At 45.8% G+C, this 27,142-nt stretch overlaps 1 protein-coding gene, 1 long non-coding RNA gene and 2 pseudogenes across 8 annotated transcripts in view; all 4 read right to left on the bottom strand.

Moving 5' to 3' along the window:
• LOC129019457 (uncharacterized) overlaps nt 1-2,108 on the bottom strand; it is a 38,046-nt gene extending 35,938 nt beyond the window's left edge. For both annotated transcript variants that reach the window (XR_008495634.2, XR_008495635.2), the window contains exon 1: nt 1,962-2,108. This is a non-coding gene — a long non-coding RNA (uncharacterized LOC129019457). The remainder of the gene's footprint in view (nt 1-1,961) is intronic.
• Nucleotides 2,109-2,751: 643 nt separating this feature from the next.
• Nucleotides 2,752-5,135, bottom strand: LOC129021095 (putative zinc finger protein 137; annotated as a pseudogene).
• LOC129019453 (putative protein ZNF321) lies at nt 3,625-8,182 on the bottom strand (annotated as a pseudogene).
• Nucleotides 8,183-8,796: 614 nt separating this feature from the next.
• On the bottom strand, nt 8,797-27,003 carry ZNF701 (zinc finger protein 701). Of its 6 annotated transcripts, none has more exons than XM_063658347.1 (5): nt 26,353-27,000; nt 23,460-23,580; nt 22,505-22,643; nt 20,642-20,768; nt 8,797-12,713 (listed from the first exon to the last, which is right to left on the bottom strand). In XM_063658347.1, the coding sequence occupies exons 3-5, from the start codon at nt 22,517-22,519 to the stop codon at nt 11,458-11,460; spliced, it is 1,398 nt and encodes a 465-aa protein (XP_063514417.1). In that variant the 5' UTR covers nt 22,520-22,643; nt 23,460-23,580; nt 26,353-27,000; the 3' UTR covers nt 8,797-11,457. The 6 variants fall into 6 exon arrangements, with proteins under 6 accessions (XP_063514417.1, XP_054317927.2, XP_063514420.1 ...); XM_054461952.2 differs by having other exon boundaries at nt 22,505-22,592; XM_063658350.1 differs by lacking the exon at nt 20,642-20,768 and having other exon boundaries at nt 26,353-27,003.
• Between the last annotated feature and the right edge of the window lie 139 nt (nt 27,004-27,142).

Here is a 27,142-nt window from a genome sequence, read left to right as displayed (position 1 = left end):
AGAAACAAGGTTTCTCCATGTTGGTCAGGCTGTTCTGGAACCCCCGACCTCTGGTGATCTGCCTGCCTCGGCCTCCCAAAGTGCTGAGATTACAGGCATGAGCCTGGGCGATAGAGCCAGAGCCTGTCCCAAATATTAATTAATTAAATTAAAAGTATGTAATAACAGCAATTTTTTTCCCCCACTTCACTGCTCCACTTCCTACCCAACCCTGGGAAAAGGCAAGAGAGTGACTCACAACTGAATAAGTCACTGCTGTTTGTATAATTTAAACAAGTTTTAAGTTATTAGATTATATACAAAGAAGTCAACATGTCACGACTAATAATATCCAATGAACTAACCTACTCATCTGTACCCAAAGTCCCCCGCTCCTTTTTTTCTTTTGAGACAGTGTCTCACTCTTGACCAGGCTGGAGTGCAGTAGCATGATCTCGGCTCACTGCAGCCTGGGCCTCCTGGGCTCAAGTTTTCCGCCTACATCGGCCTCCAGAGTAGCTAGGATTACAGGTGCGCACCATCACGCCCGGTTAATTTTTTTTTTTTTTTTTTTTTTTTGGTCAGAGATTGGGGGGGGGGGCCTCATCATGTTGCCCAGGCTGTGCTCGAACTCCTGTACTCAAGCAATCCCCTTGTCTCAGTCTCCTATAGTGCTGGGATTACAGGCGTGAGCCACTGCGCCCAGCCCCTTTGTCTTCATTACTGTGCTTCCCTCCCTAATTCTGTACACATCTCTCATTCTCACCTTCTCTCTCTAGCTCTTGTTTTCTTGTCTTTTTCCCTGGGCTTCTACGCCTCATTTTTGCCCCTCCCCTCTCCTGCTGTTTATCCCCTTCTTCCCTTTATTCCTTCTCTTCCACCTCTTCTGCTTCATCCTCGCAACTTATTTAACTTCTTATTGTTCCTTCTCCCACAATCTTTGGATTGCCCTCAATCTCCATAGATTTCCGCCTCTTCTCCCATCTCTGCGCCTCCTCTGCTCTCCCTGTTACATTCTCTCTTCTCTGTTATACCCCCCTGTCCACACTTTATAGCACTCTAGACCCACAGTTGTCCTCCCTGCTGTGGTTCTCCCTCTGTTCTCTTTGCCACCAGCACCACTCTGCCCTGTCTGCCCTGGCTCCAAATCCCTCCTCCTCTCCCTCACTCTGACAAGCCTCCCTCTTTGCTGCCCCCTCCTTTCCTTGCTGTCCTTCATCTCTCTGTACATCCAGCTTTTCTCTACATTTCTCCAGTTACTTTTTTCTCCTGCTTTCTTTTCTTATCTCAGGTTTTATACTGCTCTCTCTCTCCTGATCCCTTTGGCCCATACAATTACAGGAGGGTTTGGAGTAAGATGCCTGCATCCCAGGGGAGCTCATTTTCCAGGGGCTGGAGCTGGGCAGACAAGAACACCCCGTGTCACAGGACAGGCCCCAGGCACCTTCCCAACGCGGGCTCGGGGGAAGCGGTGACGGCGGAGAGGAGACCTGTTGAGCAGCAGGGCCCGGCACGAGGAGGAAGGTGGGGGTCGACGGCGCCTTAAGACAATGGTGGGGTCTACAGGATCTCAGGACCAGGCAGAGGACGCAGTCTCCGCGGGAATGGGGGCACGGCGCTGTACTGGAGGGGCATTGGAAGGCGAGGGTGGGAGGGGCCCAGGGCGGGAATCCACCTCACCTGTAAGGACTTTAAAAAGCGCGGGGCGTGAGGAGTTAGAAAAAGGGTTTGAGCATGAAAACTACGCAATAGAAAGTGTATACATTGCCCTATAGCAGCAAGACCAGAGACCGCACCAGCTTCAAGGCGATTTTAAACCCAAAAGGAAGTGAACCCCGGACTCTCAAAGGGACGTCTCAATTTGCTCTAGGTGAAGGAAGACGGGCAAGAATTTCCAGGTCTGTGGGGACCCCACGTCCCAGATACAGAAGCGCCGGGTACCTGGGACGCACAGACTTAATATAAGACAGAGAGAAACTCACGCGCTGCGGTGAGACCTTCACTCCACGCTGTCCGCTTCCAGGTTTGCGCGAATCTGCGCGCGCAGGACAGAAACCAGGCCTGGGAGGGGTCCACGAGGAGGTGGGCGGGGCCTGGGCAGGCCTAAGCGGGGCGCCAGCCGGAGAGACTTTGCCCTTTAGAACCGGCAGAGGGCGGGGCCAGGGCGGGACACTGTGAGTCAGTCTTGAGCCCAGCGCCTCTGTTTTTCGGGTTTTGGAAGGGAGACAGGCCAGGAAGGCTGAGGCATGATTCAAAAGCTCTGGAATTGTCTGGAACGGGGATGCAAAATAAAATGTGAAATGCAAAGTCCTGCCTGGGCAGAACTACGATTTCATGCTGACGAATGGCATGAACCTGGGAGGCGGAGCTTGCAATGAGCCGAGATCGTGCCACTGCACTCCAGCCTGGGCGACAGAGCAAGTCTCCGTCTCAAAAAAAAAAAAAAAAAAAAAAAAAATATATATATATATATATATATAAACTTAAAACAGACAGGAAGCATCCCTGTGATACTAGGGGTAATATCACGGCACATCAGAAACTATCCACCAATTAGTACCCGGGTAATCTAGTCCTGCAGGGCAAGAGGATGACAGCAGTCAACACCTGGGGCTCAGCTGAGGAGAAAGCCAGGACCCGCCCCCTCCAGACCCTGCCCTTCAAAACACCACTTCCAGACCTTGCCCTCAAGATGATGATCACCCTCTGGCATGGCCTACAGGCAGCCTCCTCATTCTTGCCCCGCCCAGATTCTGTTCAAGGCCCTGCCCCTTCTAACCAGGTCCCACCTCTATGGCCACCTACACCCTCTCATAGCCAGGCGTGGCTGTGATCTGTCAGCCTTGGCCTCCCAAAGTGCTGGGATTACAGGCATGAGCCACCCCACCTGGCCCAATCTTCTTAACATAAACACTTTAATGTAAAAATGCTTAAACTCAATGTTAAGTCAACTCAATCTCAAGTCAATGCCTATTTGACTCTAATGTCAATTAAAGCTTTATGATCTTCTATAGTCACTGTATTGGGAACAGTTATCTCAAAAATGAATTTTATGACATTCTGCAAGGATTGACCTCGGACTGAAGACCTTCCCACACTTCTGACATTTGTAAGATTTCTCTCCAGTAGGGATTCTCTGATGTCTAATGCTGTGTGAACGTGAAGTCAAGACTTTGCCACAATCATCACACTTGAGGTTTCTCTCCTGTATGAATTCTCCTGTTTTGCATAGGATGAAGCTTGACTGAAGACCTTGCCACAATCATGACATTTGTAAGGTTTCTCTCCAGTATGAGTTCACTGATAAACTGCAAGATATGATTGATGTCTGAAAATTTTACCACATTTATTACACTTGTAAGATCTCTCTTCATTATGGATTCTCCAGTGATTTGCAATGATTGTAGCGTTACTGAAGACTTTGTGAAAATCATTACATTTGCAAAGTTTCCCTATACCATGGATTGCTTGATGATAAAAAGTGATGACTTCCCACTAAAGGCTTTGCCCCACTCACTACACGTGTAAGGTTTCTCTCCAGTATAAACCCTCTGACACTGTGCAAGGTTTGATTGTTGATTAGAAACCTTAGACAGTATGAAGCCTATGATGACATGCAAGGTGTGCTTTTCTACTAAAAACCTTGTAGGGACCAGCCCCACAGGGTTGGTTCATCTCTCCCTGTGTGTGGTGATGAGAGAGTGTAGAAATAAAGACACAAGACAAAGAGATAATAGAAAAGACAGCTGGGCCCAGGGGACCACTACCACCAATGCGCAGAGACCGGTAGTGGCCCCGAATGTCTGGCTGCACTGTTATTTATTGGACACAAGGCAGAAGGGGCAGGGTAAAGAATGTGAGTCATCTCCAATGATAGGTAAGGTCACGTGGGTCACGTGTCCACTGGATGGGGGTCCTTCCCTGCCTGGCAGCCAAGGCAGAGAGGGAGAGGAGACAGACAGAAAGACAGCTTATGCCATTATTTCTGCATATCAGGGACTATTAGTACTTTCACTAATTTGCTACTGCTATCTAGAAGGCAGAGCCAGGCATACAGGATGGAACATGAAGGCAGACTAGGAGTGTGACCACTGAAGCAGAGCATCACAGGGAGACGGTTAGGCCTCCAGATAACTGCGGGTGAGCCTGACTGATGTCAGGCCCTTGACAAGAGGTGGAGGAGCAGAGTCTTCTCTAAACTCCCCCGGGGAAAGGAGACTCCCACCCTTTCCAGGACTGCTAAGTAGTGGGTGTTTTCCCTTGACACTTACGCTACCGCTGGACCACAGTTTGCCTGGCAACGGGCATCTTCCCAGACGCTGGCATCACTGCTAGACCAAGGAGCCCTTCTGCTGGCCCTGTCTGGGCATAACAGAAGGCTCACACTCTTGTCTTCTGGTCACACCTCACTATGTCCCCTCAGCTCCTATCTCTGTATGGCCTGGTTTTTCCTAGGTTATGATTGTAGAGTGAGGATTATTATAATATTGGGATAAAGAGTAATTACTACAAACTAATGATTAATGATATTCATATATCTCTAAGATCTATATCTGGTATAACTATTCTTGTTTTATATTTTATTATACTGGAACAGCTCGTGTCCTTGGTCTCTTGCCTTGGTGTCTGGGTGGCTTGCTGCCCACAAACCTTGCTGCATTTATTACACATGTAAGGTTTCTTTCCAGTATGAATTGTCTTATGCATTATAAGGGCTGAATTTTGAGCAAAGGTCTTTCCACACTCACGAAATATGCAAGGTTCTCTCCAGTATGAACTCTCTGATGTTGTGCAAGGCATAAATTATGGTGGAAAACCTTGTCACAACCCTTACATTTGTAAGATTTCCCTCCAGTATGAAGTCTATGATGTGCAAGGTTTGCTTTTCTACTAAAAGCCTTGCCACATTCGTTACATGTGTAACGTATCTCTCCAGTATGAACTCTTATGGCATGAAAGGCATGAATTATCCCAGAAAACCTTGTCACAAACCTTACATTTGTATGGTTTTTCTCCAGTATGAATTCTCCTGTGTGTTTCAAGTTGTGATCCTCAACTGTAAACTTTGTCACATTCTTCACATTTGTAATGTTTCTGTCCAGTGTGAAGTCTATGATGACACTGAAGGGATGACTTCTGATTGAAGGTCTTGCCATGCTCATTACACTTGTAAGGTTTCTCTCCAGTATGAATGCTATGGTGCCGTGCAAGGTATTGCTTCTGATGAAACACTTTGCCACATACATCACATTTATAATGTTTCTCTCCTAAATGGGTTACATGATGTCTCCTTAAATGTGAGCTATAATTAAAAGCTTTGCCACACTCATTACATTGGAAAGGTTTTTCTCTCATGTGTACTTCTTGTTTTGTGTGAATAATGAAGAATAGAGGAAATTCTTCCCATACTTAATAGAAATATGGGTTTTGAGCCTACAACAAATTATTTGGGATGTTGAAGCTGAGGAAGCATCATTGATAGACTGGTCCACTTGATTACCAATTTTCCGTTCAGTCTGAAATACATGCAGTTCAGACAGATGCAAATGAAAGTTTAATCCAAGCTGATCTTTAATAGTCTTGTTTCCAGCATGCCTTTGATCATGTCTGTCTGTACTACCAGTCAACTCTTTGGTTTCTGTCATGGGTGCTTCATGGCCATTTCTTTCAATTTCTTGCCACTGAAACTCAAAGTCATAAATATCTTTCTTGATTTCTGGAAGCAAAAATCTCCAATGTGATGACTTTCATGTCTTTCCAATGTCCCTGTGTGGAACACTTCTGCATTGCCTTGCCCTGTTGATGAGAACTCCATCATGGATTTTAAAGAGCTATCTAAAAAATATAAAGACCAATAGGTTTACAATTAAGCACAGATGGTAGGCCGGGTGCAGTGGCTCACACCAAAGTCCCAGCACTTTGGGAGGCCATGGCAGGCAGATCATGAGGTCAGGAGATCGAGACCATCCTGGCTAACATGGTGAAACCCTATCTGTACTAAAAATACAAAAAATTAGGCAGGTGTAGGGATAGGTGCCTATAGTCCCAGTTACTTGGGAGGCTAAGGCAGGAGAATGGCATGAACCCTGGAGGCAGAGCTTGCAGTGAGCCGAGATCATGCCACTGCACTCCAGCCTGGGTGACAGAGCAAGACTCCATCTCAAAAAAAAAAAAGTACAGATGGTAAATAATAGTTAATATTGAAATGTGTAAATATTACACAAAAAGTAATAGTTATTTTAAACGTCCCCAAAGTGATCTTCAAAGTTTAAGAACACCCCGTCTCTACTAAAAATACAAAAATTTGCCAGGCATGGTGGTGGGAGCCTGTAATCCCAGCTACTTGGGAGGCTGAGTCAGGAGAATCTCTTGAACCCAGGCGGTGGAGGTTGCAGTGAGTGGAGATCACCCCATTGCACTCTAGCATGGGCAACAAGAGTAAAATTCCATGTCCAGAAAAAAAGAGTTCAGTCAAGAGCCTCATATATATGAGACAGTGAGTCTGAATGATGTCCTCCCTAGGAGGAATTTCTACAGCAGTGACTGCTGCTTAGAGAGGATGATCATTAGTTTATGTAATGAGCACTGTCACAGTGCCAGTGAGAGACGCTTCTGTGATGCTCCTCAAAAACCAGAACTGGCTGGGCACGGTGGCTCATGCCTGTAATCCCAGCAATTTGGGAGGCCAAGGTGGGCAGATCACCTGAGGTTGGGAGTTCGAGACCAGCCTGACCAACATGGAGAAACCCTGTCTCTACTAAAAATACAAAATTAGCTGAGCGTGGTGTCACATGCCTGTAATCCCAGCTACTAGGCAGGTTGAAGCAGGAAAATCGCTTGAACCTGGGAGGTGGAGGTTGCAGTGAGCCAAGATCGCACCATTGCACTCCAGCCTGGGCAACATGAGTGAAACTCTGTCTCAAAAAAAAAAAAAAAAAAAAATGAAAGGCCAGGTATGGTGGCTCACACCTATAATCCCAACACTTGGGCAGAGGCTGAGGCAGGCAGATTGCTTGAGGCCAGGAGTTCAAGACCAGCCTGGCCAACATGGTGATTCCCCATCTCTAATAAAAATGCAAAAATTAGCCAGGTATGGTGACATGCATCTGTAATTCCAGTTAGGTTGGAAGACTGAGGCATGAGAATCGCTTGACCCTGGGAGGTGGAGGTTACAGTGAGCCCAGATTGCTCCAGTGAACTCTAGCCTGGGCAATAGAGGCAGATGGAATTTAAGATGAGAGGGACTGAGAAAAGGCATGAGTGAATGTGAGCAAACTTGTGAGTTAGGACGCTTCAGAATCACAGAAGTCTGGCTACCACAATACCTGGTATTTCAGAAAACAAGGAGACAGAAGAATCCACTGAGAAATATCACTTTACCTGAGGAAGAGCCATCCCTGGCTCCTTTTCTTTGCCCTTCTTGATGGCTTCCTTACATAGCATGAGTCTTTGGAAATCAATCCTGTGTGTAAAAAAATATGAGATTTAATTTTTCTTTTTTTTTTGAGATGGAGTCTAGCTCTGTCACCAGGATTTGGTTCAGTGGCATGATCTCAGCTCACTGCAACCTCTGCCTCCCTGGTTCTAGTGATTCTCCTGCCTCAGCCTCTTAAGTAGCTGGGATTACAGGCATGCACTGCCAGGCCCAGCTAATTTTTCTATTTTTACTAGAGATGGGGTTTTACCATGTTGGCCAGGATGGTCTCGATCTCATGACCTTGAGATCTGCCCAACCAAGCCTCCCAAAGAGCTGAGATTACAGATGTGAGCCACTGCACCCAGCCGAGATTTAGTGTTTAGAAATCACTCACTCCTTTCCTGTGACAAAACACACACACAGGGGAGACCTCACCAGGGACAAAGATGGTCCTCTACTGCCCACTGCACCAGAGATTATGCAGAAATAAGAACATGCCACAGGAAGACCTACAAGGGTAATTTCAATTGGTTTTCAGATTTTGCTCCCCTGCTGGAAAAGTCCACACACACGCTGCAGAAGGACACAGATCTTCAGGGCACAGATCTGGCCCTAACCACACCCCATGCAGAGCACAGCCCCCTCACCTCCCTGTGGATCACAGACTGACCTCAGTTCTCAATATGGAGGAAACTGCCTTGATGTTCAATGCTGGACACAGATGAGAATCACCAGTGCCACTGTAAGTATTATTGAGGGTGGGTCCCATACTATGATAATAGCAATCTTTGATAAAACAGAATAAAAGATGTATTTGCAAAATGCCTGAGAACTGTAATGTGAAGTCAGGGTTGAGCTCCACTCAGAGGGTGCCAGCCCAGCACAGCCCCACCTTCTGGCTCTGCTCTCCACTTGGGGACTTGTTCCCACCAGGATCCAGTGAGCAGCAAAGGAACTAAAAGAATCACACAGAACAGGCAACATGGACCAGAGGTGGGGGTGAAGGTGGTGCTGCAATGTCAAGTGGGGGGGCTGTGGGAGATCACAAAGGTTTCCATAGAGAAAGTAATATCAGAACAAAGACTTAGGGAAGAAAGGCTGCTTGTCACTTGCAGCTGAGGGGCCAGAAAGTCCTAGGCAGAGGGACAGCCCAGGAGAAGGCCCTGAGACAGGAGCAACCTCAGTCCCAGAAGAAGGAAAGAGGCCTGTATGGCTGGAGCAGAGGGAGTGAGAACACAGGCAAGAGATGAAGTCAGAGGGGTCCTGGGAGCACAGATCCCTAAGGATGAAGTCTTGAAACATTTTTCTCCCACACCTCAAAATAAATTTGGAAATGATGTACTTTCTCACTCCTTTCATGTACACATGTAATTTTCTCTTTACATTATAAATTACAACACTTACAAATAATGTAATTTATTTTCCATATTTAAAATACATGGTGTCAACCTCAGCTAAGCCCCCAGAAGTACACTCTCACCCTCATCTGAGACATGTAGGACTGCAAGGGAATATGTGTGGGGGTTTAGGAAGTCACTTATAGACACGTGAAGGTGGAGATGCCTATTTGATGTACCAGCATAGAGCTGAGGAGACACCTGGACACAGGATTGTAGAGCTCAGGGGCAAGGCCTGCAGGGGACACGGAGCCGTGTAGGTGGGTCAAAGCCGTGAGATGATAAGGTTCAAGGTGATTTGAGTCCAATCCTGTTTTTCGGAGAACTGGAATGTTTTAAAATTCAAATTACAACTAAGCATCACCCTCTCCTACAGGAAAAGCCACACACTCCATTGTGCCCATCATTTCAGGGGTCAGTGTCACTCTGACTGAGCTTTTCTGGTCTTCTCCCTCACCTCCATGTTACAGGTGGGCTCACTGAGGTTCACAGCGGGGGACGTTTCACCAAGTTATCCTGAGAAGCTCTGAGTTTTGTAAGGAGGAGTCGCTGATTTTCACGGGATGGCCAGGAAGGGGGTCAACAGGCTGCGTTGGTCATCCTCCTACAAAATTCCAGGACTGGCCATGTGTGGTGGCTCACTCCTGTAATCCTAGCACTTTGGAAGTCCAAAGCAAGCGGATCAGTTAAGCCGAGGAGTTTGAGACAAACCTGGCAACTGGGGCTGCAGCGCTGCCCTCCAGACGCCGATGAGAGCAAGGTTGGGAGGAGCCCAGGGCGAGAGTCCAGCTCGCGGGTGAGGACTTGAAACAGCGCGAGGCGGGAGGACGGGTCGGGAAGGGTTTTGAGAAGGAAAGTTTCACGACAGGAGGTGTCTGCACGGCCCCGCTGCAGAAAAGACGGGGACGGGACCAGCCTCAGGGCGACTTTAAACTCAAAAGGAAGAGACTCACGGACTCCCACCCGGACGTCTCAATTTGCTCTGAGTTGAGAAAGAGGGGCCGGAATTTCCAGGTCTGTGGGAACACCCACCTCCCCGGTATAGCAGCACCAGAGAACTGGGAAGCGCAAACTCCACGGGGCAACCTTCAGTCCACGCCATCAGCTTCCGGGTCTGTGCCAATCAGCACAGTACAGAAGCCAGACCCGCGGGAGACCCCCGAGGATGTGGGCGGGGCCTGGGTCAGGCCAGACGGGAGGCGAAGAGGTGGGCGGGGCCTGAGTCAACCAAAATACTACTGGAACTAATAAACACATTCAGTGGATTTACACAATGCAATAGCAGCACCAAAAATCAGTTGAATTTCCATACATTAACAATAAAAAATTTAAACGAAAATTAAAAAACACTATTTGCTAGAGATCTTAAAGTAAGAAATACTTAGGAATAAACGTAAAAAAACTGAGAATTTCACACCTTGAAATCTACAAACATTGACCAAAATGATTAAAAACATATATATACAACCCATATTGATGGTTTGGAAAAATTAATAGTTATTATATAAGCCAATGTGATTCAGATTCAACACAATACCTATAAAAATCCCTATTGGTTTTTGTTAAAGAAACAAAAAGCAGACTGGGAATAGTGACTCACGTCTGTTGGCCAGGCTGGTCTCAAACTCACGACCTCAAGTGATCTACCCACCTTGGGCTCCTAAAGTGCTGAGATTACAGGCGTGAGCCACGCGCCTGGCCCAATCCTCTTAACATAAACACTTTAATGTCAATTAATGCTTCAACTGAATGTTTTAAGTCAACTCAAACTCAAGTCAATTCTGAACTGACTCTACGGTCAATTAATCCTTGATGGTTTGCTATGCTCATTACATTTGTAACTATTACCTCAAAAATGAACGTTATGATATTCTGCAAGGAGTAACCTCGGACTGAAGACCTTGCCACACATATGACATTTGTAAGATTTCTGTCCAGTATGGATCCTCTGATATCTAATGTGGTGTGAACGTGAAGTAAACGCTATGCCACAATCATCACATTTGTGAGGTTTCTCTCCTGTATGAATTCTCTCGTTTTGCAAAAGATGAAGCTTGACTGAAGACCTTGCCACAATCATCACATTTGTGAGGTTTCTCTCCTGTATGAATTCTCTCGTTTTGCAAAAGATGAAGCTTGACTGAAGACCTTGCCACAATCATCACATTTGTAAGATTTCTCTCCTGTATAAGATCACCAATGAACTGCAAGCTATGAATGATGTCTGAAAAACTTGCCACATTTATTACATTTGTAAGACCTCCTTCATTATGGATTCTCCAATGTTTTGCAATGGTTGTAATATTACTGAAGACTTTGTGACAATCATTACCTTAGTCAAGTTTCCCTGTACCATGGATTGCTTGATGGTAAGTGTTGACTGACCACTAAAGGCTTTGCCACACTCATTACACTTGTACAGTTCCTTTCCACTGTGACTTCCAGTATGTTGGGACAAGTGTGAATCACACCCGAAATCCTTGTCACAAACCTTACATTTGTACGGTTTCTCTCCAGTATGAACTCTCCTATGTATTTCAAGGAGTGATTTGAAATTGAAAACTTTTGTCACATTCTTCACATTTGTAAGGCTTCTCTCCAGTGTAAAGTCTATGATGACATGCAAGCTTTGATTGTTGCCTAAAAACCTTGAGAATTACACTTCTAAGATTTCTTTCCAGTATGAAGTCTATGATGACGTTCAAGGTTTGATTTTCGATTAAAAACCTTGCCACATTCATTACACTTGTAAGGTTTCTCTCCAGTGTGAAGTCTATGATGACATGCAAGGTTTGATTTGTGATTAAAACTTTTGCCACATTCATTACACTTGTAACGTTTCTCTCCAGTATGAATGACCTTATGCATTACAAGAGATGAATTTTGAACAAAGGTCTTGTCACACTCATTACACTTGTAAGGTTTTTCTCCAGTGTGAATTACACTATGTTGTGCCAGGTGTGAATCACGTCTGAAAGCCTTGTCACAAACCTTACATTTGTATGGTTTCTCTCCAGTGTGAATTATCCTGTGTCTTTCAAGATGTGATTTGCGACTGAAAACTTTGTCACATTGTTCACATTTGTAAGGTTTCTCTCCAGTATGAAGTCTATGATGACGTGCAAGGTTTGATTGTTGATTAAAAACCTTGCCACATTCATTACACTTGTGAGGTTTCTCTCCAGTATGAATTGCCTTGTGAACTAACAGGGCTGAATTATGACTGAAAGTCTTGCCACACTCATTACACTTGTAAGGTTTCTCACCAGTGTGACATCTATGGCATGCAAGGTATCGCTTCTGATGAAAGACCTTGCCACATACATCACATTTATACTGTTTGTCTCCTAAATGGATTATCTGATGTTTTTTTAAGAGTGAGCTACAATTAAAGGCTTTGCCACTCTCATTATGTTGGAAAGATTTTTCTCTTGTGTGTACTTCCCGTTTTTGTGTGAGTAATGAAGACTGGAGGAAATTATTCCTATACTTATTAGAAATACGAGTTTTTGGCCTACAGGAAATTCTTTGGGATGCTGAAACTGAGAAAGCATCCTTGATAGCCTTCTCAACTTGACTACCTATTTTCCCTTCGGGGTGAAATATGTGCAGTTCAGGCAGATGTGAATAAAAGCTTGATCCAAGCTCATCTTTAATAGGCTTGCTTCCAGCATGCCTTTGATCATATCGGTCTGTACTACTCATCAACTCTTTGATTTCTGTCATGGGTGCTTCATGGCCATTTGTTTCATTTTCTTGCCACTGAAACACAAAGTCATGAATATCTTTCTCAATTTCCTGGAAGCAAGTATCTCCAATGTGATGACTTGCATGTATTTGCAATGTCCCTGTGTGGATCACTTCTGTATTGCCTTGTCCTGTTGATGAGAACATCTTCATGATGCATTTGGAAGAGATATCTACAAAATATAAACACCAATAGGTTTCGAATTAAGTATGGAAATTATACAATACTGAAATGTGTAAATATTACACAAAAAACAATATTTATTTTAAACTTCCCAAACATGATCTTCAAAGTTTAGGAACACAAAAGGAGTAAGATTTTTTAATAAATAAATGGTGATTGCATGTGTTTCAAATCATTTTTATGGAAGCCTATTTCCAATATCATGACAAAACACTCTCAGGGCACAAACATTTGTAAGGCGAAAGTCAGGAGTGTTTTTCTACTGTGACCCTAAAGTGTATCACACTTTGCAAAAAACATATCACTGTCACATCAAAGAAGAGAAAAATATATATTCTTCATATTTATAGGGTACTTAGTGTATACAAATAAATGCTAAAAAACCAGACAAGGTACTATTTTGGTAAATAATCCACAGCAAGCTCCTGTAAGGATAATCAAAATCAATGGAATTTCTGTATTGTCAAAGAATCATGGCACTGAGAAGATAAGAAAATATTACAAAAATTAGGCAGGCATGGTGGCCCATGCCTTTAGTCCCAGCTACTCAAGTGGCTGATGCACAAGAATTGCTTTAAGCCAAGAGGCAAAGGTTGCAGTGCACCAGCATCGCACCACTGCACTCCAGCCTGGGTGACAAAGTGAGACTCCATCTCTAAAGAAAGAAGGCAGGGCATGGTGGTTTACACCTGTAATCCCAGTATTTTAGGAGGCCGAGGCAGGCAAATCACCTGAGGCCAGGAGTTGCAGACCAGCCTGGCCAACATGGCAAAACCCTTTCTCTACTAAACATACAAAAAGTAGCCAGGTGTGGTGGTGGGTACCTGTAATCCAAGCTACTTGGGAGGCTGAGGCAGAATTGCTTGAACCCGGGAGGCCAAGATTGTGGTGAGCTGAGATTGTGCCACTGCACTCCATCCTGAGTGAAGAGTGAGACTACATCTCAAAAAAGAAAAATGTTAACACCATATTTTTCTAAATAACTGTTACAAAATTACCTATATCCATGTGGAACAGGCACTTTGTGACTTTTTAAAAAAGTGTTTGTATTTTTATTTTTTTGAGATGGAGTCACGCTCTGTCACTGGCCAGAGTGCAATGGCACGATCTTGGCTCACTGCAGCCTCTGCCTCCTGGGTTCAAGCAAGTCTATTTTCTCAGCATCCTGAGTACCTGGGATTACAGGCATTCACCACCATGCCTGGCTAATTTTTGTATTTTTAGTAGAGATGGGGTTTCACCATATTGGCCAGGCCTGTCTCAAACACCTGACCTCAAGTGATCCACATGTCTCAGCCTCCCGAAGTCCTGGGATTACAGGAAAGAGCCACTGTGCCTGGCAGCACTTTGTGACATTAACAAGTGGAGTGTGTCAGTTATATTGCATATCACATACCGAAAACTCACAGGTAAAGTCATAAAAATCTGTTAATAAAATATTGATAAATATTTCCTGGCTTGATAAAACAAGCCAGAAAACAATCAGTACATGTATGCAACCTGCAGAATTGTAAACAATTGCCTATTAAGAAAAAAGCCACAACTTGTACTTACCACCAGTACACAACATAAGAACTGAAATACATGTTAAGATCACTATTTTCTGATGTATGAAGTCAAAAATATACACAGCACTATAAGGAATAAGAATTGACTAAAGTCTGGGCACGGTGGCACATGCCTGTAATCCTAGAACTTTGGGGGTCTGAGGCAGGTGATTCACGAGGTCAGAAGTTCGACACCAGCCTGGCCAACATGGTGCAACCCCATATCTACTAAAAATACAAAAACATTAGCTAGGCATGGTGGAGGGTACCTGTAATCCCAGCTACTTGGGAGGCTGAGGCAGGAATCATTTGAACCTGGGAGGCAGAGGCTGCAGTGAGCCAAGATCATGCCACTGCACTTCAGCCTGGGCAACAGGATGAGACTCCACCTCAAAAAATAAAATAAGATAAATAACTATTTCTCAAATAAGCTTTGGTAGATTTAGTATTCTCTAATAGGTTGTTCCTGCAGATGTGGACTTAGAAAGAATTTAATCATGAGTGTTTACAACTCGTTAATAGGACTGGTACCTTTAGGAAGAGACATTAAAGAGTTCATTGCCTGCTCCTCTTTCCACCATGTCAGGACACGGCAGGAAGGTGGCTGGGGTAAACTGTGAAGAATGCTCTCAACGGGAACCAACTTGGCTGGCACCTTGCTCTCGGATTTCCCGCTTCCCAAATTCATGAGAAATAAATCTCTGTGTCTGAAGGTATTTCCTTTTTGTTTGTTTTTGAGATCCAATCACGCTCTATCACCCAGGCTGGAGTGAACTGGCAGGATTCTCCTACCTCAGGTGATTCTTCCTCCTTAGCCCAGAGTCTCACTCTGTCACATGGGCTGGAGTGCGGTGGCATGATCTTGGCTCACTGCAACTTCCACCTCCTGGGTTCAAGTGATTCTCCTGCCTCAGCCTCCCAAGTAGCTGGGATTACAGGTGAATGCCACCATGTACAGCTAACTTTTGTATTTTTAGTAGAGATGGAGTTTCACCATGTTGGCGATGCTTGTCTCAAACTCCTGACCTCAAGTGATCGGCCCATCTCAGCCACCCAAAGTGCCAGGATTACAGGTGTGAGCCACTGTGCCTGGCCCATTTTTAGCATTTAGTACATTTGAGATTTCACCATGTTGGCCAGACTGGTCTCAAACTCCTGACCTCAAGTGATCTACCCACCTCAGCCTCCCAAAGTGCTGGGATTAGAGGTGTAAGCCACCACTGCCAGTCAGTCTAAGCCATTTCTGACAGGACAGTGAAATGACTGAGACAGGAACAGGAGCATCTCATCATCAACATCACCAAAAGCTGATAAATGTTATTAAACAAAGGAAGTTAAGAGTCTGTACTGTAAAACTTGCAATACTTGAAGCCATCTAATAGCACTAACATGTTTTAAAAAACTTGAGGCAGGCCAGGCACGTGGCTCACACCAGTAATCCCAGCATTTTGAGAGGCTGAGGCAGAAGGTTCATGAGGTCAGGAGATTGAGACCATCCTGGCTAACAAGGTGAAACCCTGTCTTTACTAAAAAATACAAAAAATTATCCTGGTGTGTTGGCACTTGCCTGTAGTCCCAGCTACTTGGTGGGCTGAGACTGGAGAATTGTTGGAACCTGGGAGGTGGAGGTTGCAATGAGCTGAGATCACACCACTTCACTTTAGCTTGGGTGACAGACCAAGACTTTTTCTCAAAAAAAAAAAAGAAATGAAAGAAGGCTAAAAAGTAACTCCAACCCACAAACATATATAAAGTTCTCCAGTAAAGGTAAATAAAAAAAGATAGGCTGGGCGTGGTGGTTCATGCCTGTAATCCCAGCACTTTGGGAGGACAAGCCAGGCAGATCACCTGAGGTCAGCAGTTTGAGACCAGCATGACCAACAAAGAGAAACTCTTCCTCTACTAAAAATACAAAATTAGCTGGGTGTAGTGGTGCATGTTTGCAATACCAGCTACTCAGGAGGCTGAAGCAGGAGAATTGGTTGAACCTGGGAGGTGGAGGTTGTGGTGAGCCGAGATAGCAGCATTGCACTTCAGTATGGGTGACAAGAGCAAAACTCTGTCTCATAAATACATAAATTAATTAATTAATAAGAGGACAGATACAGAAACTGTCATATGTGTAACTTTTGTTCAGAACTAAATATTTATAATATTATTTAAAATAAAAAGGCATGAAAAAACACTGTACATATATGTTACCAGAAATGTAACATACACAGAAATAATTCTGACAAAAATAAAAAAAGTTCTAAAAAGGCAGGGCGCGGTGGCTCACGCCTGTAATCCCAGCACTTTGGGAGGCTGAGGTGGATGGATCACAAGGTGAGGAGATTAAGACCATCCTGGCTAACACAGAGAAACCCCGTCTCTACTAAAAATACAAAAAAAATAGCCAGGCGTGGTGGCGGGCGCCTGTAGTCCCAGCTGCTCGGGAGGCTGAGGCAGGAGAATGGTGTGAACCCAGGAGGTGGAGCTTGCAGTTAGCTGAGATCATGCCACTGCCCTCCAGCCTGGGCTACAGAGAGAGACTCCATCTAAAAAAAAAAAAAAATTCTAGAGTAGAAGTTGTTTTTGCAGGTTATGAAACTTTTTTATTTATTTAGTTTTTTGAGATGGAGTCTCACTGTCTCCCATGCTGGAGTGCGATGCTGCGATCTCGGCTCACTGCAACCTCTACCTCCCGGGTTCAAGTGACTCTCGTGCCTCAGCCTCCTGAGTAGCTGGGATTACTGCCACTCACCACCGTGCCTGGATAATTTTTGTAATTTTAGTAGAGACGAAGTTTCAGCATGTTAACCAGGCTGGTTTCATTATTATGCTATAACTTTAAGATTTTTTTTTTTTTTTTGAGACGGAGTTTTGCTCTTGTTGCCCAGGCTGGAGTGCAATGGCACGATCTCGGATCACTGAAACCTCCGCCTCCCAGGTTCAAGTAATTCTGCCTCAGCCTCGCGAGTAGCTGGGATTACAAGTGCCCACCACCACACCCGGCTAATTTTGTATTTTTAGTAGAGACGGGGTTTCTCCATGTTGAGACTGGTCTTGAACTCCTGACCTCAGGTGATCCACCCACCTCGGCCTCCCAAAGTGCTGGGATTACAGGCGTGAGCCACCGCGCCTGGCAGACTTTAAGATCTTTAACATACCTGCAACAATAACCACTTCCCAAAACTACTTCTCCTCTAGAACTTTTTTTATTTTTGTCGGAATTATTTCTGTGCATGTTGCATTTCTGGTAACATATATGTACAGTGTTTTTTCATGCCTTTTTATTTTATCTATACAACACACTTCGTTTCTGTTTACTGAAAGAAATGGGCACAGCCAGGTGTGGTGGCTCACGTCTGTAATCCCAGCACATTGGGAGGCCAAGGCGGGTGGATCACGAGGTCAGGAGATTGAGACCACGATGAAACCCTGTTTCTAATAAAAATACAAAAAAATTAGCTAGGCACGGTGGCGGGTGCCTGTAGTCCCAGGTACTCAGCCAGGAGGCTGAGGCGGAGGCAGGAGAATGGCGTGAACCTGGGAGGTGGAGCTTGCAGTGAGCCAAGATCGCGCCACTGCACTCCAGCCTGGGCGACAAAGCGAGACTCCGTTTCAAAAAATGTAAAAGAAATGGACACTAACGTAGTTGTTATATTCACACTGGGATCATGCTTAAACCACTTACATGTTTACAAAGAACTAAAAGACAAAACCGTTTAAAATAATACAATAGTTGTGCATGGCGGCTCACGCCTGTAATCCTAGTGCTTTGGTGTAGGGTCCAGCCCTACGGGCTTAGCGGGTGTTCTCCTCTTAGGCGGAGATGAGAGATTGTAATAAATAAAGACACAAGACAAAGAGATAAAGAAAAAGCAGCTGGGCCAGGGGTTAAAGTACCATCAAGATGCGGAGACCGGTAGTGGCCCCGAACAGCTGGGTGCGCTGATATTTATTGCATACAAGACAAGGGGGCAGGGTAAGAAGGGTGAATCTTCTAAGTGATTGATAAGGTGAAGCAAGTCACGTGATCATAGGACAAGGGGCCCTTGCCTTTTAAGTAGCCAAATCAGAGAGAGAAGGCAGCATACATCAGCGTTTTCTTCTCTGCACTTTTTTTTTTTTTTTTTTTGAGACGGAGTCTCACTCTGTGGCCCAGGCTGGAGTGCGGTGGTGCAATCTTGACTCACTGCAAGCTCCGCCTCCCGGGTTCATGTCATTCTCCTGCCTCAGCCTCCCAAGTAGCTGGGACTACAGGCTCCCACCACCATGCATGGCTAATCTTTTGGATTTTTAGTAGAGATAGGGTTTCACCATGTTAGCCAGGATGGTCTCTATCTCCTGACCTCTTGATCCGCCCACCTTGGCCCCCCAAAGTGCTAGGATTACAGGCGTGAGCCACCGCGCCCAACTCTTCTATGCACTTCTAAGAAAGATCAAAGACTTTAAGACTTCACTATTTTTTCTACTCGCTATCTACTAGGAACTTCAAAGAGGAACCAGGAGTACAGGAGGAATATGAAAGTGGACAAGGAGCATGAGCATTGAAGCACAGCACCACAGGGAGGGGTTTAGGCCTCCGGATGACTGCGGGCAGGCCTGGATAACATCCAGCCTTCCACAAGAAGCTGGTGGAGCAGAATGTTGCCTGACTCCTCCAAGGAAAGGAGAGTCTCTTTCGTGGTCTGCTAATTAACGGGTGCCTTCCCAGACACTGGCGTTACCGCTTGACCAAGGAGCCCTCAAGCGGCCCTTATGCAGGCGTGACAGAGGGCTCACCTCTTGCCTTCTAGGTCACTTCTCACAATGTCCCTTCAGCACCTGACCCTATACCTGCCGGTTATTCCTACGTTATATTAGTAATGCAACAAAGAGTAATATTAAAAGCTAATGATTAATAATGATTGATAATTGTCCATGATCATCTCTGTATCTAATTTGTATTATGACTATTCTTATTGTAACTGTTTTCTTTATTATACTGAAACAGTTTGTGCCTTCAGTCTCTTGCCTCAGCATTTAGGTAATCTTAGGCCTACACTTCGGGAAGCCAAGGCAGGTGGATCACTTGAGATCAGGAGTTTGAGACCAGGCTGGCCAACATGGTGAAACCCTGTCTCTACTAAAAACACAAAAATTAGCTGGGCATGGTGGTGAGCACCTACAGTCCCAGCTACTCAGGAAGCTGGGACACAAAAATCCTTTGAGCCTGGGAGGTGGAGGCTGCTGTTAGCCAAGATCGTATCACTGCCCTGTAGCCTGGGCAACACAGTGAGACTCTTTCATAAAATAAGAAAAATGAAGAAAGGAAGAGCAGAGGGATGAGCAGGGGCAAAGAAAGATGTCATTTCAGAGATCTCAGGATTGAAACTTTCCTTTTCCAACAGAACTCTCCCACTTGCAGAGTTTCCCCACACACTATTTGAAGATGGAGCTTCCACTCTGCCCATCTGAGCTCTTACCTGCATTTACACCTATAATACATTCCCACCCATCTGGAGTTTTTTGCTATTTTCACTTCACTCTCCACAGTCCAGGGCCCTTTCTCTTGCTCCAACATGGAGATAACACATCAGCAAGAGACTCCTGCTTATAAAAAGAAAGTACTAAGATGTGCTGGAGCTTTTGTAGAGTCCCAGCCCTGTGTTTCAGTAGGAAAGAAGACATTACAGATGGATCTAAGAAAATATTTCACTAATTGCTCCACTGACTGCCTCCTTCTGAATGCTTGGGGAGCACTGTAATATGTAATATGTGGACATCAAGCTGTCTTCCAAAAACTACTGAATTGAAAGCACAGGAAAAGCAAACAGGAAACTGGATATGATTAATGTCTGCCATAAGGTTTTTTTGTGTGTGTTTTGAGACAGAGTCTTGCTCTGTTTCCCGAGCTGGAGTGCAGTGGTGTGTTCTCAGCTCACTGGAACCTTGGCCTGCTGGGATCAAGTGATTCTCTTTCCTCAGCCTTTCTAGGAGCTGGGATTACAGGCATGCACCACCACGCCTGGCTAATTTTTGTGTTTTTAGTAGAGATGGGATTTCTCCATGTTGGCCAGGCTGGTCTCAAACTGCTGACCTGAAGTGATCCACACACCTCAGCCTCCCAAAATGCTGTGATGACAGGTGTGAGCCACCATGCCTGGCCTGCCATAAGGTTCTATGCCTACTTTACTTCTGGAACTCCCACTGAGCTACCATGAAGAATGCAGAACACCTAAAGGGGACAGTGAAAGTCCAGATGCTACATCATGAAGCTTTTCATTTCTATCTCAATACGGCTTCCATTTTAGTCAAGCAAGGATGTGGCTCCCAAGAGGCAACAAGAGAAAATACAAAGATACAAAAGGGCACATCCTCACTTCTGGAGGGAAGTTATCCTCACCCAGGGAGACCAGGTTCCTATAATTCTCCAACATCACGTCCCTGTATAGAGTCCTCTGAGCAGGGTCCAGGCATTTCCACTCCTCCTGAGAGAATTCTATGGACACATCCCTGAATGTCAATAGACCCTGAAATAAAAACACATTTTAACCAAATGGTTATGGGAGGAGTTCTTATCTTTACAGAAAATGAGAAGAGGAGAGGGGAAAGCATGGATTTAATTGTAGTGAATGTTCTGACAAATCCAAGTAAGGGATTTTTCACCACATGATGTCTTCCCAGTGGTGTTTGATTATACTTTTTGAAGAGCTCAGGATACCCTCTCAGTATGAATTTCTTATGTTAGAAACAAATAATTAGCTGGGCATGGTGGCAGGCACCTGTTGTCCCAACTACTTGGAAGGCTAAGGTGGGAGGATGGCTTTACCTTGATGGTGGAGGTTTCAGTGAGTTGTGATTGCACCAAGGCGTTCCAGCCTGGGCAACAAAGCAAGACTCTGTCTCAAAGTAAAATAAAATACATGAAAATAAAATTAATCGAAGTACAAAATTCTATTTTGTATATGTTCAAAAAAAAACCTACACACACTCACAAAAAACATGTTAATACAAAGCGTTGTCATTTGTCCCAGATTTTCAAAATATAAAAGATTTTCAAAATATATACGTGTGTGTATATATGTATGTGTATGTATATATGTGTGTGTATATGTATGGGGATGTGTGTATATATATATAAAGGTTTTAAAAATACAAAAAGTAGGCCAGGCATGGTGGCTCATGCTTGGGGGGCTGAGGTGGGTGGATCACAAGGTCAGGAGATCGAGACCATCCTGGCTAACATGGTGAAACTCTGTCTCTACTAAAAAATAAAAAATTAGCCGGGCATGGTGGGGGGTGCCTGTAGTCCCAGCTACTTGGGAGGCTGAGGCAGGAGAATGGTGTGAATCTGGGAGGTGGAGCTTGCAGTGAGCGGAGATTTTGCCACTGCACTCCAGTCTGGGCAACAGAGCAAGACTCTGTCTTGAAAAAAACAAAACAAAACAAAACAAAACAAAAAATATATATATAAAGTAGCAAATTTTGTTTAACTGAAGAGGAATCTCATCTTGGTGGAAAAGGATAATTTGGCAGCTGGAAGTACTGCTCCCATATTTGAGAAAAATTGTAACCATTTTTACAAAAAACAGCTGTTTCACAAGCCTCTCCACAGTAACACCACTGTCTCCATCAGCTTAATTTGCTAAGAGTGGTTTAATAAACCCCCTGCTATTATTTATGTTGATTTCATATTCTTTAAATAATGATGGAATAAAACCCCTGTATCATTCACATCTGTTTAGGAACTTTCCATTCTAATTAGTACAATTTTTCAACTCAGAAACACAGTAACTCACTCAATTACCTAAAAATGTGGTACAAAATTAGGGAGAAAAGATTTTCTCTTATTGGCCTCCTTTTGTAGAATTTACCACGAACTTTGTGCACATTAATAGGTGACTTCCATTGGCAGCCATTCTAATCCTGGTCTACAGAGAGCTGACAGTGCATCCACATGTGGCCCCTGAACAATCCCTGCTGCCCAACAGCACTGACACCACGGGACCCTCACCCCATCTCCATCCATGTCTGGGTGTGAGCCCTTCCCAGGACCATGCCCGGTGCAGCCTCTTCCCAAGTTCATGTCACTCGGTCACAAGAGATAAAATCTAAGTGAGATGACAGGGACTGAGGGAAGGCATGAGTTGAGTCTGAGCAATCATGTCAGGCAGGACACTAGAGACTCAGAGAAGATTCCCAACTCCAAGGCCCAGCGTTTCTGAAAGGAAGGAGACAGAACAATCCACCCAGAATATCATCTCACCTGAGGAAGAGCCATCCCTGACTCCTTTGCTTTCCTCTTCCTCTTCCAGGTTTCTTCCTCACACACCAAGAGTCTTTAGAAGTCAATCCTGAATGTTAGAAATATGTTGTTTATTGCTCAGAATCAACATGCCTCCTCCCTGTAACACAATGACACATACAAAGGTGAACTCAGTCTGAAAAAATATGGTCACCTCTGCTGCCCACTGCACCAGGGATAATACATTTCTGTAAGAAAACTGTCACTTCCCTCCTGGAGAAGCCCTTACACGCTGCAGCAGTGGGGATCTGGGCTGGAATGAGCTCCCTTACAGGGCACAGACCCAGCCTTGACCAAATCCCATGCAGAGGCTGGGTGCGGTGGCTCATGCCTGTCATCCCACCACTCTGGGAAGCCAAGGTGGGTAGATCGCTTGAGCTCAGGAGTTTGAGACCAGCCTGGGCAACATGGTGAAACCCCATCTCTACCAAAAACACAAAAACTTAGTCAGGTATGGTGATGCATGTCTGTGTGTCTCTGGTCCCAGCTACTTAGGAAGCTGAGGTGGGAGGATCAGTAGAGCTCAGGAGTTTGAGACCAGCCTGGCCAACATGGTGAAAACCTGTCTGTACCAAAAACACAAAAATTGGGGCTAGGCGTGGTGGTTCATGCCTGTAATACTAGCACTATGGAAGGCTGAGGTGGGAGGATTCCTTGAGGTCAGGAGTTTGACAGCAGCCTGGCCAACATGGTGAAACCCCATATCTACTAAAAATACAAAAAGTAGCCAGACTTGGTGGGCACTGGTAATCCCAGCTACTCAGGAGGCTGAGGTTGGAGGATTCCTTGAAACTGGAAGGTGGAGGTTGCAGTGAGCTGAGATCACACCACTGGACTCCAGCCAGGGCAACAGAGTAAGACTCAAAAATAAAATAAAATACAAATACAAAAATTAGCAGAGTATGGTGGCACACACCTGTAATCTCAGCTACTTGGGAGGCTAAGGCACAAGAATTGCTTGAACTCAGGAGACAGAGGTAGCAGTGAGCCAAGATCACAAGACTGCACTCACAGCCTGGAGGACAGAGTGAGACTCTCTGGAAAAAGAAAAAAAGTGCATTTGTGATGTGACTGACACAGAGATAATAAAACCTGAGTAATGTGATAGAGACTGACTGGCAGAGGGAAGTTCAGCTGGGGGTGGGAGGGCATGGGAGACATTTCTGAGCCAGGACCTGAAGGAGGAGAAAGGGACAGTGCTGTGAGCGTTTAGGGAAATAGGGTAAGGGCAGTGAAAATGACCTGAGACAGGAAGGGTTTTGATGTTTGGGAAAAGAGAAAAGCAAATGTGACTGGGGCAGAGGGATTCATGAGATGAGGGCAAGCTCCCAGGAGGAGGCTGGACACTGGCAGGGGCCCTGGACACAGGGCTGTGGAGCCACAGTGAGGAGTTGGGCTTCTGTCCTGGGGAACACGGGAAGCCCGTGGAGGGTTCCGTGCCAGGGACTGACATGACCTGCTTTAGATTTAGCTGTGACATCCTCACAACGGGGACATTTTCACCGAGTCACGCTGAGGTCTGAGATGAGTGAGAAGATGTACCGGAATTCTTACATGGCGGCCTGGAAGGGCTAATGGAAAGGGTTGGCCTTATCAAAACTATCCTTGAAAGTATAGAGAAGACTCTTTCACATACTGGGATAAAGAAACTTCTTTTGCAAGTTCTGATGCCACTGATTCCCAACATTTAATTCTTCCTCACAAGAAAATTTCAGTAACATTTATAAAATGAAGTATAAAGACATAGCTAGTGACCTTGAAAACAGGGAGGCCGAGTGCGGTGGCTCACACCTGTAATCCCAGCACTTTAGCAGGCCGAGGCAGGCGGATCACCTGATGTCGGGAGTTCAAGACCATCCTGACCAATGTGGAGAAACCCTATCTCTACTAAAAACACAAAAATTATCTAGACGTGGTGGCACATGCCTGTAATTCCAGCTACTCAGGAAGGCCGAGGCAGGACAATTGCCTGAAACTGAGAGGTAAAGGTTGCGGTGAGTAGGCCGGGCTCGGTGGCTCATGCCTGTAATCCCAGCATTTTGGGAAGCCGAGGCGGGCAGATCACCTGAGGTCGGGAGTTCGAGACCAGCCTGACCAATATAGAGAAACCTCATCTCTACTCAAAATACAAAATTAACCTGGTATGGTGGCACATGCCTCTAATCCCAGCTACTAGGGAGGCTGAGGCAGGAGAGTCGCTTGAACCCGGGAGGCGGAAGTTGCAGTGAGCCGAGATCGCACCATTGCACTCCAGCATGGGCAACAAGAGTGAAACTCCGTCTCAAAAAAAAACAAAAAGGGTTGCGGTGACCCAAGATCGCACCACTGCACTCCAGCCTGGGCAACAAGAGCAAAAATGCATCTCAAAACAAACAAGCAAACAAACAAACAAAAAACAGGGAAAGAGGGTCAGCTGGAGAACTAAGACATAAGCAAACTTTTTCAATCAAGAATGTGTGCGGTGGCCAGGTGCGGTGGCTCACGCCTGTAATCCCAACACTTTGGGAGGTCGAGACAGGTGGATCACCTGAGGTCAGGAGTTCGAGCCCAGCCTGGCCAACATGGTGAAACCCTGTCTCTACTAAAAATACAAAAATTATCTGGGCTCCATCCTCACGTCTTATTTAATCTCTTGCTGCTCCTTCTCCTCAATTTTTCAATCGTCCTCAATCTCCATATATTTCTGCCTCTTATCCCATCTCTGCACCTCTGCTGCTATCCCTGTAAAATTCTCTCTTCCCCGTTGTACCTCCCTGTCCCCACTCTCTAGCACCCCAGATCCCCTGGTGTCCTCCCTGCTGTGGTTCTCCCTCTGTTCTCCTTGCCACCAGCACCACTCTGCTCTGTCTGCCCTGACTCCAAATCCCTCCTCCTCTCTCTCTCTCTCACTCTGATGAGCCTCCCTCTTTGCTGCCCCTCTCTACCTTGCTGTCTGTCCTTCATCTATCTGTACATCTAACTTTTCTCTACATTTCTCCAGTTGCTTTTCTCCTCCTGCTTTCTTTTTTTTTTTTTCACTTTTGCTGTCTCTTGGCAAATCCCTCACCACCCTCTACTTTGCCGTCTGTTATGGGCCTTTCTCATTCTTTTCTGTCTCAGGTTTTCTACTGCTCTCTCAGTCCCTCTCTCTGTCTCCTGATCCCTCTGGCCCACACAATCACAGGAGGGTTTGGAGTAAGACGCCTGCATCCTGGAGAGGCTCATTTTTCAGGGGTTGGATCTAGGCAGGCAAGAACACACCGTGTCACAGGACAGGCCCCTGGCACCTCCCCAACGCTGGCTCAAGGAAAGCGGTGACTGCTTGCTAAGGGGAGACTTGGGGTGCAGCAAGGCGCAGCATGAGGCGGGAGATAGGGTGCGATGACGCTTTCGGACAAGGGTGGAGTCCACAAGATCCCAGCACCAGGAAGAGAACGCGGCCTCCCTCAGACTGGGATCGCGGCGTTTGCGCTTCAGGGGCCTACAAGGTTGAGGCTGGGAGGCGCCCAGGGCGGAAGTACACATCTTGCGTGAGGACTTTGAAAAGCGCGTCGAGGGAGGAGTTAAAAAACGCTTTTGAGCACAGAAACTACGCGATAGGAAGTGTATACATCGCCTTGCAGCAGAAAGACTGGAGACGGGAACAGCCTCAGGGCGACTTTAAACACAAAAGGAAGGGACTTCCGGATTCCCAAGGGAACGTCTGCATTTGCTCTGGTTGAAGGAAGATGGGTGAGAATTTACAGGTCTGTGGTGACCCCACGTCCCAGGTACGGAAGTGCCAGGGATATAGGGAGTGCAGACTTCATACAACACAGAGCAAAACTCACCGCCGCGGTGCGACCTTCACTCCACAGGATCCGCTTCCTGGTCTGCGCGCATCTGTGCGGACAGAACTAAAGCCAGGCCTGGGTGGAGCCAATGAGACGGTGGGCGGGGCCTGATCGAGGTAGAGGCGGGGCCCCAGGCGGAGACACCTTGCCCTTTAGAACCGGCAGAGGGAGGGGCCGGGGCGGGACCTGTGCTTCTCTCAGCCTCGCTCCCAGCGACTCTCTTTTTCGGGCTTTGGAAGCGAGAGCGGTCAGGAAGGCTGAAGCACGATTCAAAAGCCCTGGAATTGTCTGGAACGGGGTTGCAAACTAGAATGTAAAATGCAAAGCCCTGCCTGGGTGGAACGTACAATTTCATACTGACGACCACAGAACAGAACAGAAATCCTCTCCCTTTCTATTCTCCATTCACTCAGGAGGGAGAGTCCACCCTGTGCTCAGCTTCAGAGACTTCCCTAGGGCCACTGCCTGGGATGCGCGACGGAGTGCTCAGGCCAGGGAGGAGCGAGGTCACCACCTGCTGCTTAAATAGCAAGAATGCGGCCGGGTGGGAGGGAGCCTGAGGACCCAGGGACGGGAGGGTCGCTGAGCCTGGGGGTCCAGGCCAGCCTGGGCGACAAAGTAACACCCTCTCCTGCAGGGCTCCCTTCCTCGTCTAATTTTTAAAATAAAATTTTGATTGTGTGAGATAGGGATACAACATTATTCTTTTCCATGTGGATATCCAGTTAATTGTCCCAGCACATTTGTGGAAGAGATCTATTGCTTTCTTTTTTCTTTTTTTCTTTTT

The sequence above is a fragment of the Pongo pygmaeus genome, chromosome 20 (assembly GCF_028885625.2).
Source record: "Pongo pygmaeus isolate AG05252 chromosome 20, NHGRI_mPonPyg2-v2.0_pri, whole genome shotgun sequence".
Taxonomy (NCBI): Eukaryota; Metazoa; Chordata; class Mammalia; order Primates; family Hominidae; genus Pongo; species Pongo pygmaeus.
This window is presented reverse-complemented; position numbering and strand designations above follow the sequence as displayed.

Coding starts and splice junctions, on each gene's coding strand:
- ZNF701 (XM_063658347.1), bottom strand. Junction 12,714..20,641: donor TAGGAACCTGGTCTCCCTGG/GTGAGGATAACT, acceptor TATATTTTGTAG/ATATCTCTTCCAAATGCATC.